Genomic DNA, 13,966 nt, shown 5'->3' with positions numbered 1-13,966 from the left:
GTACCGTTCATATGTCTTTTGATCATTTTCCAGTTCCATACCATAGCTGTGGAATATGACAAGGTACTTTGACTCCAAATCCGCGGCAAAGGCCTCATTTTTTAGAATATGTTGGTATTTCGCAAGAAGCTGCAGGGCGTTGTCGGTGGAGGTGATATTCTCAAAGGAGGAGTTGATAGCCACCTGCATGGATGTTTCTAGTTCTGCTATACGATGCTCAAAAATTTTAAACTCCACATCAAACTTGTTGTTGTCATGGATGTCAAGAATGTCGGTTGTCTTGCCGCGCAGATGCCCCAAGTACTCCTCAAAGCGTGGAATGAGTCCTTCCATCTGCTCAATATGGTAGGTCTTGAGCTTCATGAATTGATCCACCGTACTGAATACGCTGATAAGTTTATCCACACGTTTAGTGAAGAGGTTGAAATGGCCCATGAACTTCAGTTCATCAAAGTCAAACTGTTTTCCATCTTTCCGAGCGAGTAGTTCTTGTGCCTTCTTGTACTCCTCATTGTAGGCCTTGTTACAGTCCACACTCAACTGCAGCTGCCGCAAAAGTTCTTTAAGCATTTCAGGGTCTTGCCCACTTTCCCAGATGCGGCTGCGTACACCGGATGGATTAATGGCCGCCTTACATGACAGCACAATCGCGTTGGTAACCTTAAAGAACAGTGCCGTCATACACTCCCGCCTTGAATAATATCGAGCAATCGTGTACATCATGCGGATATTTGCAATGAGTGCTGGAAGGATGTTAATAATTTGTGAAATGTCCGAGGAGTATAATACATCAAGATACTTGTCTAGTGAACGCAGATACTTCACGTTTTCTCGCGCCTCCGTTAAGGCATCGGTGAGTGCCAAATCCACCTCCGTCCACCGCTGCAGCAATGGGCTCTTCGCCTCACGCAAGTACTGCACGGCGCGTGAAGACTCAACCGTCTCCAGCTGCTCCTCCAAAAGGTGCAACTTCGCCAGACGATTCTTCCAGAGGGAAATCTCCGTCTTTGGGCCGGCCTTTTCATCGTTCAGTTCGTTTTCATAATTTGGCGGCCGAGTCACAACGTCGTATACGACCTTGATCCACCCCTCCACCGTTGTTGCGAGGTTGTGCACAAGAACAGGGTCATTGATGCCACCCCGCTTATTCACCCCACCACTCTGTAGCAGTCTCCACGTCTCCGCATCCACCGGATCTAGCACATAGCTTTCCCCCTGCAGCTGCTGCAACTCCGAGACACGGTCCGCGTACCGCAGGAGATGAACAATAAACTGGTTGCGTTCTGCCATCGAGTTCTTGCCCCACTTCCCAAGCTTGTTAAAGAGCGGCGTGTAGACTTCCATAAGAAGATTCTCGTAGCTTTGCAATATATTCGCGTCCAAAGATCCCATGGTGATTTCTTGCACGACCTGCGCGGGGTCCTTGGCGCTAATTCCTTTGCCGTTATTCGGGCGGAGAAGATAGACACAACGCTTTGAGAGGCATGGAATCTTTTCCTTCAGCGGATTAATAACAGCGAGTACATCTTCGGTGCTCTCTGAATCGTTCGGATCGGGCTGATACGTGAAAATGAGGGTGTTGGCGCCTCGCCCCTCCAACATGTCATGTACCACCATAAAGTTCGGGGAGCCGTCAACAAAGTTCTTGTCAAGCTGCTGCGTGAGACGATCTGCCACTTCACCATCACCGCAGGCAAAGAAATCCTTCACACGAGAGAAGATGTACATGTGGCGCGTGTCAGAGCGCACACGTTGATGATGTTCCTCCATTTTCAAGTGGGACGGAGACGCAAAAAATAAAATAACACCAACGACGTTCTCCCAATAATTCGCAGTCAGACAAACCAAAGGTGACCAATTTAATCACCAGCACAAATGCTGCGCAGCCACAACAACAACAAAAAAGCAAAAAAAAAAAAATACACTCAATCAGCAAACACAAGTTTGGCAATGACTGCAAGAACGGGGACAAGCTAGTTCTCTGTGTGTTTGTGTGTCCCTAGCGTTTGTGCAGCAAAGAAAGTAAAACGGTACTTTTCTCCACTTAAATAATTCTGAAGATGGGCATTAACCCACCACCACAGAAAGAATACAAGAAAAAAAAAAAAAAAAACAAAAAGAGAAAGTGTGAGACTCAGCAGGTTGGCCGGCAGTTGCAGAAGCCCATTTGCAGAAATTAACGAAATACAGACGGAGTGAGTGAGAGAAAACACACTTATTGGCGGTGGTGGTGGTGGTGGTGATTGATTTTTTCCCCCTTTGCCATGGTAATTGAAAGAAAGATGTCTGCGTGTATGTGTGTGTATGGCCATCGACACTTTTCCCTTCGGGGTTGTTCCTCTACACACACACACACACACACACACACACACACACACACACACACACACACACACCAATAGCACCTTTGCATGCATGTACGCATTGCATTCCTTTCTCTTTATATATTTACAAGCAATGAAGCACAACACATGAAATGTACACAACTCTACCGGCGCTCTATAGGCGCAACTCCTCCAGCAGGTATCGATAATCGCACAACACACCCCACAACAACTTTGGAATTCCATGCACACGGCGCCGTGCAGCCGCCTCCTCACGAGATTCGGGCGGAGGCGCCACTACTCTAGCAGCAGCAGCAGCAGTGGCAGCGTTTTTTCTCCGTTTCGGTGCATTCTTATCATCATCGGCATCATTCTCGTCATCAGCGGTATCAATCATCTCCCGCTCAAACGGTTTGCGGCACAGTCGCACGCAGCGGTCCATGACCCACGGCGGTATGACACGTTTTGCGTTACGGAATAATTCCACAAGACATTTACGTAACACCTTCTCCTCAATGAAGCCGGTGCGAATATCATCGTAAGCAAAGAAGGCATCGCGCAGTCGATGGTAGTCACCGTCACAGGATCCAAGCAGCTCCTCTCGCAGTAGTCGCTTCATTTTTATTCGTCCCTTCCGTACACGCTCCTCAAGTTTAAATTCCTCGGCATTTCCCATGGCACTTTGAATCGTAACGCGTGGCGTGGCCTCCTTTATCCACGGCTGTGGCACGGACAACGCTGCTGCGGCTCGACTTGACATCTCCACTGATTTTTTTCCCTCCGCACCAACCTTCTTCTTAGGGGTCTCTTCGTCAGACGTAACCGCATCTGGGAGACCCACGTAGCTCTCCTGCACCAAAAGCGTCCCAACAAGCGACGTGTAGTGGCAGCGATTGCCATCGCACCCATTGATAATTCCAGCACGTACTAACTCGTTGATTTCACCTTCTGTTAGGTCTGGCGCAACCGCGTAAAGCGCGCGGCCAAGGTCTTTGGGCGACACAAAGCCATCCTGCGACCGATCGTAGTTCGTGCAAAGTGAGAGCAGCTGAGAGCATTTTCCGTAGAGTTTTTCCAAAATCCCTTGCGATAACTCCGGAGGGTCGGTCTTGTTGGCATCGCTTGTATCACTTTCCGACGCATTCAATTGAGTTGGTGGGCGCGGTGGAATCCCAGGCATTGGGGGATTATGTCTCGTTGCACTCGTGTCTGCGCCCTCATGTGTGCTCTGTGTCCCTTCAGAGGGGAATCCTGGTCGGCGTCGCACACCATCTAAAGAGGGAACCAGCGAGACACGCACTACACCAGGCCTCGTCCCGCCCAAGCGATCTGAAGAGGATCCATCTTCTGCGCCGCCGGGGTGATTGCGATGCATGCGTGCCGATACACCGTTTCTGGGTGAGACAAACGGCTGCACACTCCGAATAACTCCAGCCCGAGGCACAGTCTTGTAGGCAAAGACAGAGGCTGCAATGGACGAGTTCTGTTTTTGTTGCGGCTCCTTGCCAACAACTTGTTTTTTTTCACTCATGAAAGTGGGTTCCTCACCGCTGTTGGAGTTCCTTCTCCTGGGCGTGGTGTCTGTTAAGATGTTCCCATTTCCGTCCTTCGTGTCCGTCTTCCGAATGATTGCACCTCGACCCTGGCTCAAGGACACAGCACGCCTGGGTGGATAATATTTAAATTTTTTCTCGTGCTCATGTGCCAGCGAGGAGGCGGTTGGCTTCAACAACCTTCCCCCCACATTGCTATTACCAGCTCCTTCTCCACCCGATGGGGATGCATTTCCCAACGAGGAAGAAGATGATCTCGTCCTCGCTTCCCCGGAATTGCTCACCACTGCGCCACGAATGACGGAATTTAAAGGCTTCTTTTCGCTGAAATCGACCGGTTGATTCATTGGGGATGGGGAAGGTTCATCCTCCGTTCGCTCAGCACTATTCTCATTCATGAGATCACCGTACTTTTCCTGAAATTCCTGTTCCAATCGCCTAAGAAAGTCTTCTTCTTCAATGCGTTGTCTCTGCCGCGCCAGTATTTCTCTGTGTAGCATCGCGTAGTCTTGCTTAGCCAGACCTGTCGCCTCGCCGGCTATTTTGGCATCTGTTGTGGATGAAGCAAGCGACACACTCGGGCTAGACATCTGTCGTATTCTACTTCGGTTCATGGTTGTTTGTGGATACGGCATGGGCGCACTTAACTCAATTTCATCTTGAAGCCCTCGTTCTATAGGCAGATCATACGGATGTGGGCTCTGCGATCTTGAGGCGGTCATTACAACAGATTTCTGTTGCTTCTCCACGAAGGATTTCGCCTCCGATTCCCTAACGGCATTTGAGAGATGAGGGGATGGCGATGTGTTTGCACGGCGTGTGGGTGTCACCCGTGCTAATAAGGGTCTCTCTGAGTCAGGTGAGGGGGAAACGGAGACGGAGGAGCCTGATTTTAGATGATGTTCTACTGCGGCCACTGCCGTGCTACGCCCTTGCGGTGTGCTGGCCAAACTGGACTCTATCGCATGGCTGAAAGCCAGGCTTGTATGCACACTCGGTGGGGGGCTGAAACTATTGACGTCCATGTGCGACACCGGCTGCTGCTTGGGGCGGTACATTACTTCAGTGGGCGGCGAGGATGGTGGTGGGGGTGACAATGGCGACTGAGACGGTGACATGAAATCGTATGACGTTGGGTTCATCAGCGGCAACGGTTTACCCGGAGTCGCCACGTCTTTCTCTGTATTCTGACGTTGCCGTGCATCAGTCCTATCACGTCCGCTATCTGTGACACAACGTGCACTGGACACCAGCGGGGGCGATGGCTCCGTTGCAGCCGCAACCCAAAGCGCCGACCGACGAATACGCTCAATGAGGCTGGAACGCATGCGTGATACAAGCATACAAAAGTCCACCATGTTTAATATTCTGTCACGGTCATCGTGAGCAGCAGCATTTGTACTTGAAACATCAGACATCTGAGAGACGTCCAGTTCCAAGGAGTCTGCAAGGGCAGCCAGCTCCAAGAGCGAGATGTCAATACCACGTCGGTGGAATGCGTTCCACACCTCTTGTAGTGAGACGTTACCATCTTGATCCGCGTCCACTAAACGGAATACTTCCCGAAGAGAAATCAACCCTCCTCGGCTGGCTAACCCTGAAATGGAGGTTCCATGACTTACTCTCGATGTATTGTGTGGCAGGGACGTGCTTGTCAATTGTGTGTCCTGAACCAAAGACCTGTTTGTGTCAATCATGGTCGTCGTTTTTGCCGCTGCGCTCGGCCCTTTTAAGGATGTTCCTTTAGTCTCCATCTTCCCCGCATCCATCATGCCTTTTGAATCATTGTTTGGTGGTCGCAGTGCTCCTCTGTACCCTCTCCCACTCAACTCCTCTTGCGACGCTTCTTTCTTCAGCCCTCCGGATGACAGTTGAGAGGTACTTCTTGAAAAGGCACACTCCTTTGCCTTCTGCAGCATCCGCTCCACAGAAGAAGTACGGCTTGACGAAAAGGAGGCGCGTTCCACGGGACGTTCAACAAATTCGGATTTATTTGCGCCCCCGCTTGTGACAAGTGGGGCTTTATGTTCCCGCCCATTCGCTGCCAAAGCGGTGAATCTACTTCGCGGAATGGCAAAACGATGAGTTGAAGCAGAACTCTGCAATAAAATCCCCGTCGGCTCACGCGCATCGGGAGAAGCACATGAGGAGTAAAACGTCTCGTTTCTTTTGTCATCGCCACCGGACTTAAATGCGCCATGATGTGAATCATAATTCGCGGATTTCTCCGCACACGACGCCACCTGGCTAATGACATATGGCTGCGGTCGTTCATGTGAAATTCCGGCCGCTATCGCACCTTTTTTCATATCACTTTCATCAGAGAAGCGGGACGCAGAGCGGCGGCCGAAGCTGTCATCATCGTCCCGCGCCAGCAGCGATGAATTCATGCACTCTGCTAACTGTTTCATGCTGTCCAGGAGAGCTGCGTAGCGGACACTCCCTCGTCCTTCCACCTTGAACTGCTCAGTGAGCGCCTCCACCTGCGCCAGGGATCCACCGTTGCGCAGCAGCACCACTTTGAAATCCTCACACGGAATAAAACCAGACCTTTCTCTATCTAATGCCCTCAGGTCCGACTCTAATTGCTCAATAGATTCCGTCATCTCTTGCCGAGACATCGCGGCATCAATGGAATCCCTAAACGGAATAAGAAGTCTATGCCTTCCTTTTTACCAAAATGGAAGGGTGAGAATAGAGAAAAAAACAACAAAACAATAACAACAACAAAAACGATATGCATATTATTCTTCGGTGGTAAATTTATTACACGGCGTGTATGCGTGCATTCCAACAAAACTGAGAGTATCCGAAGGCTCCACTTTTTTTTTTTTAAACTTATCCTCAAGAAAAAAAAAAAAAAAAAAAAAAAAGAGACACAAAAAATACCCCCGCCTCCTCAAAACGGGAGGCGCTCAGGACCAGCGACAGCGAGAAAGGGCACACAAAACAACATACACACCATCTCCCTCTGTATATGTGCTGTAGAGGCCCTCTTACCTCTGCAAATATTCTTCTCTATGCAATCAAAAAAAGGAAAACAACAACAGAAAAAAAAAAAAAAAGGAGAAAAAAAAACCGTTTGTGATCTGGTTGTCGTCTTTTTATGCCTCTAACATTCTCTCCTCCTCTCCTCCCATCGTCTTCTATTTTCTCACTCTCGATATATTTATACAGAGATAAACACAGAGATAAATAAATAAAGCGGAAAACAAACTTCTTTTCATCAACTCAAACCATAACCCCCCCCTCCCCTTTCCAAATGGATTCCTCATAACCTTTTCTCATCCAACTTTTGAATTTCTCTCCCACACACACACAAAACTAAAAATTTCGAATGTAATCCGAACTCTCGCATGCCTTGTATTCACTCACCAGGCTCTCCAGAACTTCCCTAGAGTGTTTAAATTCGTCAAGGTTCTCCTTCATGGGGCCGTACCGTTTATACTGCTCCAGGAAAACACCGCGGTTAAACAGCAAGTCAAACTGCTTGAGCGTTCGTTGAAAGAGAGAATTTATACTGGTGTGATTTGCCATTACAAGTCCACTCACACGATGCCGTGTGTCTAAGTAAGGTGACTTCTTCGATAGAATCACTTGAATAGAAGCGGGTCCCCATGGGATAAAGTTAGGTGAACGCTCGCGAATCCGCTCAAGTGAACGATGTACTTGTGCCGGGTCTACATCGCCTTGAATGAGATTCAACAGGGAGATGTAACAACCACTCTTCATAGAAGTTGAAACCATCATATTCTTTGGCATCAAAAGCCGTCGCATAACGTCGTGCACGGATGTTTTCTGTACAGAAGACTGAATGTTCGAGGTGTCTAATGTTGTGGGTGTGTAACCGGTGCATATAAAGTGGCAGCGTGGAGTGGGAATCAACGAAGCAAGCATACTCATGAGATCATTATTCATATAACCCGGATAACGTAAAGTTGCAGTAGAGGCTGCCATAACGGTGCTCACTAATCCATTCATCTGTTCAACAGTGGGTGAAGAAATATGTAAATTATCTGTGGCAATACGATTCAGAGCCGTGTTGTCCAGAACAACGACACAATCAGCATGCAGCGTCAGACGTTTGATTGCTAACAAACTATTGTACGGCTGTACAATGACGTCGCTGTCTCCACCACGGGACTGATTTGGGAAAACACTATAAGTCTGAATAAGTTTCTTCGGAAACCGATCGTTGAGATGCTCAAGAAGATAACTTCCCATTCCACTGCCTGTGCCCCCAGCAATGCTGTGTGTAAGCACAAACCCCTCAAGACTGTCACTATTCTCTGCCTCGCGTTCAATCATGTCAAACAGTGTTTCTTGCACGCTATCGCCCATTTCATATCCATGGGCCCAGTTATTCCCGGCGCCGCCTCCCTCAGAATGGATGTACACATTTTCCGGGTTAAAAAGACGCTGCATGCTACCGCGTTGAATGGCATTAATAACGCGCGGCTCCATGTCAATAAGAAGCGCACGAGGAATATAGTGATCGTCGTCAGCCTGGTAAAAGAAAACGTCTTTCCGATCGTCCCCAGCACTTGCAAAGGGCTCCACAATACCATCATGACGAATACCATGTTCGGCGCAGAGCAACCGCCAGAACTCAGAGCCGACTTGGTTGCCACATTGCCCTGCCTGAAGTGTAATGATCTCTCGAGGCATCTGATATTCCGCTCTCCTATGGGTCTACCTTTCTTTTCGTTGTTTTAACGCAAGTGTGAGTTCCCCGAAGTTGTGTGTTTTTTTTTTATTTTTTGTGAATTCCCTTTTTTTCCTTTTTCCTGTCGCTTCTCCCCTCTTTCGTTGCTTCTCACGCAAAAGCACACGAACACACCTCTGTCACACCCACGTTGGAACCGAAGGACAAACAAAAAACAGAAAAAAAAAAGGGATGACATAAATAATTTTCTTCCTCCCCGTTTGGGAACGTGGGGTTTAAGGCAAATTCCGCTCCTTACTACTCGCGATTTTTTCAGGCAACAAAAACAACAACAACAACAAAATAAGCGTAAAAAATGTCCCGGTAAAAAGGCAAAAAAAAAAAAAAAAAAAAAAAAAAAAAAAAAAAAAAGGGAGGATAAAGAAAGTCATAAATGACGTATTTGCTCAAATGAATCCCCAAGTATAGGTTACTTTGCATGTGGCTCAGATGGAGGTGCCTGGGTATAGAAAAGCAGCTTACCAGACTTTTGCTTTGCAGCCTCCAGCCACTCCAACCATTCTTCTTTGAGCGAATGTAAATAAGCAATATCGGCATCTTCCTCAAACTTCCTTAGGAGTCTCCTGGCCTCCAATCGATCCTTGCGCACCATACCTTTTTCTTCTTCCAACACGGCTATTTGCTCCATGCATGAGGCGATGTCAACTATAAGGCGGGTGGCGACACACATCACCTCCGCAGGAGCCTTTGCAAACTTCTTTTCTTGAAGAAAAAAATCATTTTTGTGTTTTTCGGCAACTCGCTTCCGAGTGATCTCTTTCCGTGATACTTTGACCTCTGCACCACCGCAATCGATGTGCTCGTAACCAACAAAGAGTTCCGCCTCCACCACGGCACAATCTTCTTCAATTTGAAGGAGAGATAGCTCACGAGCCAATTGAACAAGCGAAGACCACGCCCATGACCGGCCTAAAGAAGCTGGAGGCTGGGAAACCCTCTCTAATCCCAAATCTACATGTCCTCGTCTTGCACATACACGTCCCAATACAGTCAGATATAAAGGGGATTTTACAATCTCCCACACATCACCGGTGATGCAAGTTGGTGAGGCCTCTTTATCCAAGGAAGGATCATTCTTTGGACCACCATCATCCGTAAGCCCCACAATAAAACGTAGTAGTGGTAAAAACTCTTTTTTCCCCCTGAAATCATCGTCGGTTTTTTCTTGGCACGGGGTCGAGTAAGCTTCAAGAAGGATACACACCTCTTCCCTCGCTTTTATTAGGCCATGTACCTCGCTACCACTAAAATGCAAAAAGGGATGCTCAGTATCATGAACAAAACCTAATGTCTCTAACCACTCAATGAACTGAAGTATATGGAAGGACGGAGTGAGATAGCGTTCCCACATCACGGAAGCCATATTTATTCTTCTGTAATTCGCTACTGAAGGGTGCGTAATAATGTTTTTAAAAATCATATCAAGGATTTCAAGAGCTTTTGTTCGGCACTCGGCCGATGCCTGACGGTGCATAAGGCAAAGCAACAGCGACAGCCTATCCAACATTCATCTGCTGCTTTTACCCGTTCCCTTTCTCTCTCTCTCTTTTTCCTTTGAAAGTGGAACTCCGAGCTGTTATCGATCAACACTGAAATAGAATAAATGGGAACAAAGCCAGGGCACACTAAATAAACAAATAATAGCTCAAATGGGTTGCAGAAAGATTTTTTCAAGCAAGTTAAAAAAAAGGGTTTTGACAATATTATTTTTGTTACTTGTAGTGCATTAGACATTCTCCCTTTTATTATCCTCATTCTTGACCCCAGAGGAAAGCAACAACTCCAAAATATGACGACGATCAAGCAATCTTGCTGTCAAAAACTGATACGGATCAGCACACTCCTTCCTCAGTTTTCCACTACTCAACGCATACCGTGAAAACGTCTGTTTTTCATCGGGTGCCAATAAAGGGGTCGATTGCAAAGACTCTGAGAGTTGCTTTTCTACTTCAATAATTGGTTTTCCAATATCATTTTTCCATCTAGAAAAGGAAAAGGACAATTCCACTGAACGAGAAGATTCATAAACATTTCCTGGAACACAATGTTTTTTTGAACCGTGCACTTCTTCCGATGAATTTCCGCGTTTTCGACGGGTTGGCCTTTTCACAGCAACAGAATTCTCACGTTCCATGCGCTCGTAAAGGCCATAAATATATATTTTATCCTCAGCAAGACGCAGTAGTGTTTCTTTACAACTTTCTTCCGTCGTATCCTGTTTTAGGTTCTGGTACAAAAGGGGCTTCAAGAGCCAGGAGCGGATACGCTGCAAAGATTTGTCTTCTGTCAGGGTACTAACCGTTGCATTCTTAAGCTTACGGGGAACTGTCTGAGGCTTAGTTTCTAATGAACTACTCGTGTTTTCTTCTTTCTCGGGCCTGCAAGAGAGACAATGAGACGAATTTTCGGATTTTCCTGCTGCCAAATCGTCTCCCCTTCTCTCAACAACTTGTTGACTCATATTTTCATTTTCACCCGCCCCATTCAATTCATTCAAGGGAGTTTGGCTCACCAATTGGGGAGGTATGACATTCAATTCCAATGAAACCGTTGGCGCAGCAGAACTTAATAACACGTTCTTCGCAATATCCAGCTCGACCAAAGGATTCGTCATATTCCCTAAATCTGTTGCAGCGCTATTATCCGTGCTCATTTGGGTTGGTACATCACACATATATTGAGCCCAAAAAAAAAGAAAAAAAATTTTCTTTTCGGAAGAAAAATTAAACCTAAACCATATCATAAAAAAGAAAAAGAGGGAAAAGTAAATAATGGCAATAATAAATGGTAACAATGAACCAAAGGAAAGAAACTCCTAAATATAATTTCTTTGTGTAACCAAAACTGTTTTTATTCGCGATCAACTAACCGCCGTCACATGGAAAATAAGAGAAATCCTTCAATCAAAATACATTCTAGCGTCAATAATTCTTCTTTCATTCATAAAATAGCCACTAGAGACTGTGGAAGCCACTCACGACACAAAATAAGATTCAAATCTTTCTGTACTTCCAACTGCTGTAGTGTCATGGCATTTTCACAGTTTGCCTCAGCTTGGCGTCTAGTGCTTTCAAAAACAAAATCTGCATTATCATCCCCATTTGACAAAAACAAAATTACAACGGCCTTATGTCCACAACAAGCGGCAAGGTCCATTGCTGTGCTTCCTCTAAAATCCCTCACACTAAGAGAGCAACCGGCTTTCTTAATCAGAAACTCGACCATTTCAACATCCCCTCGCACGGCGGCAAGCATTAAAGGTGTGCGGCCGGTATATGGGTGGGGAAGGTCCACGAGTGACCTAGACCCAAGTCTGAATTGCCGATTTTTAAGGCGCGCAAGGCCTAAACAATTTAAATCCGTACTTGTGCCTCCAGAACAAGATGTAGAATAATATAATATTTCCAACATTTTTACATCGGAACACCATGCCGAGTAATGAAATACATTAAATTGAAACATGTCGCGAGGATACATTGAGGCCCCAAGATTAAGCAACATTTCAGCAATAGAGTGCTTTCTAAGGGCAACAGCCCACATAAGCAAACTCATTCTTCTTTCCGTATCAACATAATTAACATTTTGTGGTGTGAGGTTTTTGGAAAGAAATTCAACATTACCATTTTCCATCGCCAGAAGAATCTCCTCAACACGACTAGCCATTTTCTTTTTATAGTATGCGTAGACTTCAAGAAAAGAAAATAAAAAATAAAAAGGCAATATCCACAAAGAAACCTATATACTTATTTTCTATACTAGCAAGACAAAAAAAAGCAGCGAATCCCTTTTCTGGAATCCACAATCCCACATTAAATATATATATATATAAGTCCAAATTCTGCACACATAGAAATAAAGCAATTTAAAAAAAAAAATCTTTGTATTATAGTCGGTCTGTAAGTATCTAAATAACAACAACAAAACAATAAATAAGAGATCTATGGATAAAACGTAGGTAGGATTTCTACTCCTCGGAAAACAATTTCTGAGAAACTGGATCTATGAGTGAACGCTCATTTTCACTGGCATTTTCAATTGACTTTGTATTCCCAACAAGCTTCTCCGTTGACACACTTGGGGAAAACACGTTAATTTTAGTAGTGGAGTAATAAGATGGCTCATTATGGTTTGTAAAAAGATTGTGTTGTGATTTTGCGGCATCCCCAAGTTTCCTTTCCTCTCGTCCACTCCGAAGAACCGTAATCCGTCGAGGAACTGTCGCAGGTGTCCTTAGGCGATTCAAACCCGAATGTAAGACAGGAGCATTCGAGGTTTGAGGTGCACAGGCAGGAGCAGCAAAAATAGAATTCCATTGTTGTACCGGTGGTTGAAATAATTTGACACTCTGCATGACAGGTTTTGGGTGAGAAAAACCAACAACAGGCACCGGGGTTGGATCATAATGTAATTCTGATGGCGCATTCCACGAAGGTGTTCTGTATCCGGGATAAAACTGACAGCTCGCACCTGATGGTGAACAAGTATGCATGCTGCTTGGTGAAGTGTCAGCACGAGCTGGTGTGGCAGTGTTGAAGAGAAAATGCTGGGGTGATTCCTGATGAAATACTGCTTCGGGTTTTTCGGGCGTAGAATTTTGCTGGTTATGCCCAGAGGGTGTAAGATATATTTTAATACCGGCATCCAGGGGAGATATATCAGTCCCTCTTATAAGTGAAGAGGCAGATGGAGGTACCACATTAGTTACTGGCTCGTAAAAATCTTCACTTCGAAGTATAATTTTCAAGCTTTCTTCAACAGGAAGTCTCTTTGGAACATAGATGGAATTACGTGCCTCTTTTATTTTTTCTGCCGAAAGACGTACACGCCTTTCTTTTGGTTCTTGTGTAAAAAGTGGACTCACCCATTGCAGCCGTTGGTTTTCTATAACAGATTCCAAAGTGATTGGAGATGCATCTTCGTTTTCTATAAAGACATTGTCAAACATATGCAATGCTCGACGCCATTTTCGCAGTGAAACGTCCCATGTACGCTTACTGCCTTTATTTATATCAGGCGGTGAAAGTGGAAGAATACCACCGCTTTTCAACAGAGGGTCACTCTCAACCAATTTTACCATGTTGCGGTACCCTTCTGTTACAAAACCGTATGAAATTTGTTTTTCCCGTTGCGCAGTCCGCCTTTCCTGTTCAAGGGAATTTTGGCAAGGGCGTCTACCTGAGAAATGCTTGCCTGCCATCTTTCTGTCTGAAAACGCATTCTCAATAGGAACATTTTTTTCATTGCCCAAAGTTGGTCGAACAGGCGTTTGCACACAAAAATTATTGCTCATTTTTCTCTCCAACCCGCTCAAGCAATCTACCCTTGATTCTGCTAAACCGCACAACAGATTAAAAAAGAAGTGG

The 13,966-nt window shown here is 45.9% G+C and overlaps 7 protein-coding genes across 7 annotated transcripts, besides 11 other annotated features; all 7 read right to left on the bottom strand.

The window, feature by feature from the left end:
• Tc00.1047053511867.209 (dynein heavy chain, putative) lies at positions 1–1,770 on the bottom strand (the record flags this gene model as incomplete). Its single annotated transcript, XM_809875.1, has 1 exon — positions 1–1,770. A coding segment is annotated over one exon (1,770 nt), but the record flags the coding sequence as incomplete, so codon positions are not given.
• Positions 1–6,200: a sequence feature (areas merged during assembly that could not be assigned to a particular haplotype. This can correspond to areas where the two haplotypes were merged or to regions with more than two copies in the genome that were merged during assembly.).
• Positions 2,094–2,125: a microsatellite.
• Positions 2,220–2,242: a microsatellite.
• Positions 2,343–2,396: a microsatellite.
• Tc00.1047053511867.200 (hypothetical protein, conserved) lies at positions 2,500–6,498 on the bottom strand (the record flags this gene model as incomplete). Its single annotated transcript, XM_809874.1, has 1 exon — positions 2,500–6,498. One exon carries the CDS (start codon positions 6,496–6,498, stop codon positions 2,500–2,502), a length of 3,999 nt encoding a protein of 1,332 aa, XP_814967.1.
• Positions 6,201–6,316: a sequence feature (areas merged during assembly that could not be assigned to a particular haplotype. This can correspond to areas where the two haplotypes were merged or to regions with more than two copies in the genome that were merged during assembly.).
• Positions 6,317–13,966: part of a sequence feature (areas merged during assembly that could not be assigned to a particular haplotype. This can correspond to areas where the two haplotypes were merged or to regions with more than two copies in the genome that were merged during assembly.) that runs on past the window's edge.
• Positions 6,724–6,763: a microsatellite.
• Positions 6,906–6,955: a sequence feature (T-rich).
• Positions 7,202–8,545, bottom strand: Tc00.1047053511867.190 (gamma-tubulin, putative; the record flags this gene model as incomplete). The annotated part of the gene is made up of 1 exon (XM_809873.1): positions 7,202–8,545. One exon carries the CDS (start codon positions 8,543–8,545, stop codon positions 7,202–7,204), a length of 1,344 nt encoding a protein of 447 aa, XP_814966.1.
• Positions 8,861–8,884: a microsatellite.
• Positions 8,917–8,954: a microsatellite.
• Positions 9,013–10,110, bottom strand: Tc00.1047053511867.180 (hypothetical protein, conserved; the record flags this gene model as incomplete). The annotated part of the gene is made up of 1 exon (XM_809872.1): positions 9,013–10,110. The coding sequence occupies one exon, from the start codon at positions 10,108–10,110 to the stop codon at positions 9,013–9,015; it is 1,098 nt and encodes a 365-aa protein (XP_814965.1).
• Positions 10,330–11,346, bottom strand: Tc00.1047053511867.170 (hypothetical protein, conserved; the record flags this gene model as incomplete). Its single annotated transcript, XM_809871.1, has 1 exon — positions 10,330–11,346. The coding sequence occupies one exon, from the start codon at positions 11,344–11,346 to the stop codon at positions 10,330–10,332; it is 1,017 nt and encodes a 338-aa protein (XP_814964.1).
• Positions 11,544–12,266, bottom strand: Tc00.1047053511867.160 (hypothetical protein, conserved; the record flags this gene model as incomplete). The annotated part of the gene is made up of 1 exon (XM_809870.1): positions 11,544–12,266. One exon carries the CDS (start codon positions 12,264–12,266, stop codon positions 11,544–11,546), a length of 723 nt encoding a protein of 240 aa, XP_814963.1.
• Positions 12,412–12,432: a sequence feature (AT_rich).
• Positions 12,568–13,893, bottom strand: Tc00.1047053511867.150 (hypothetical protein, conserved; the record flags this gene model as incomplete). The annotated part of the gene is made up of 1 exon (XM_809869.1): positions 12,568–13,893. One exon carries the CDS (start codon positions 13,891–13,893, stop codon positions 12,568–12,570), a length of 1,326 nt encoding a protein of 441 aa, XP_814962.1.

This window comes from Trypanosoma cruzi, genomic scaffold (assembly GCF_000209065.1).
Source record: "Trypanosoma cruzi strain CL Brener 1047053517181 genomic scaffold, whole genome shotgun sequence".
Lineage (NCBI taxonomy): Eukaryota > Euglenozoa > Kinetoplastea > Trypanosomatida > Trypanosomatidae > Trypanosoma > Trypanosoma cruzi.
Note: the sequence above shows the minus strand (reverse complement) of the source record. Positions and strands in the feature narration are given on the sequence as shown.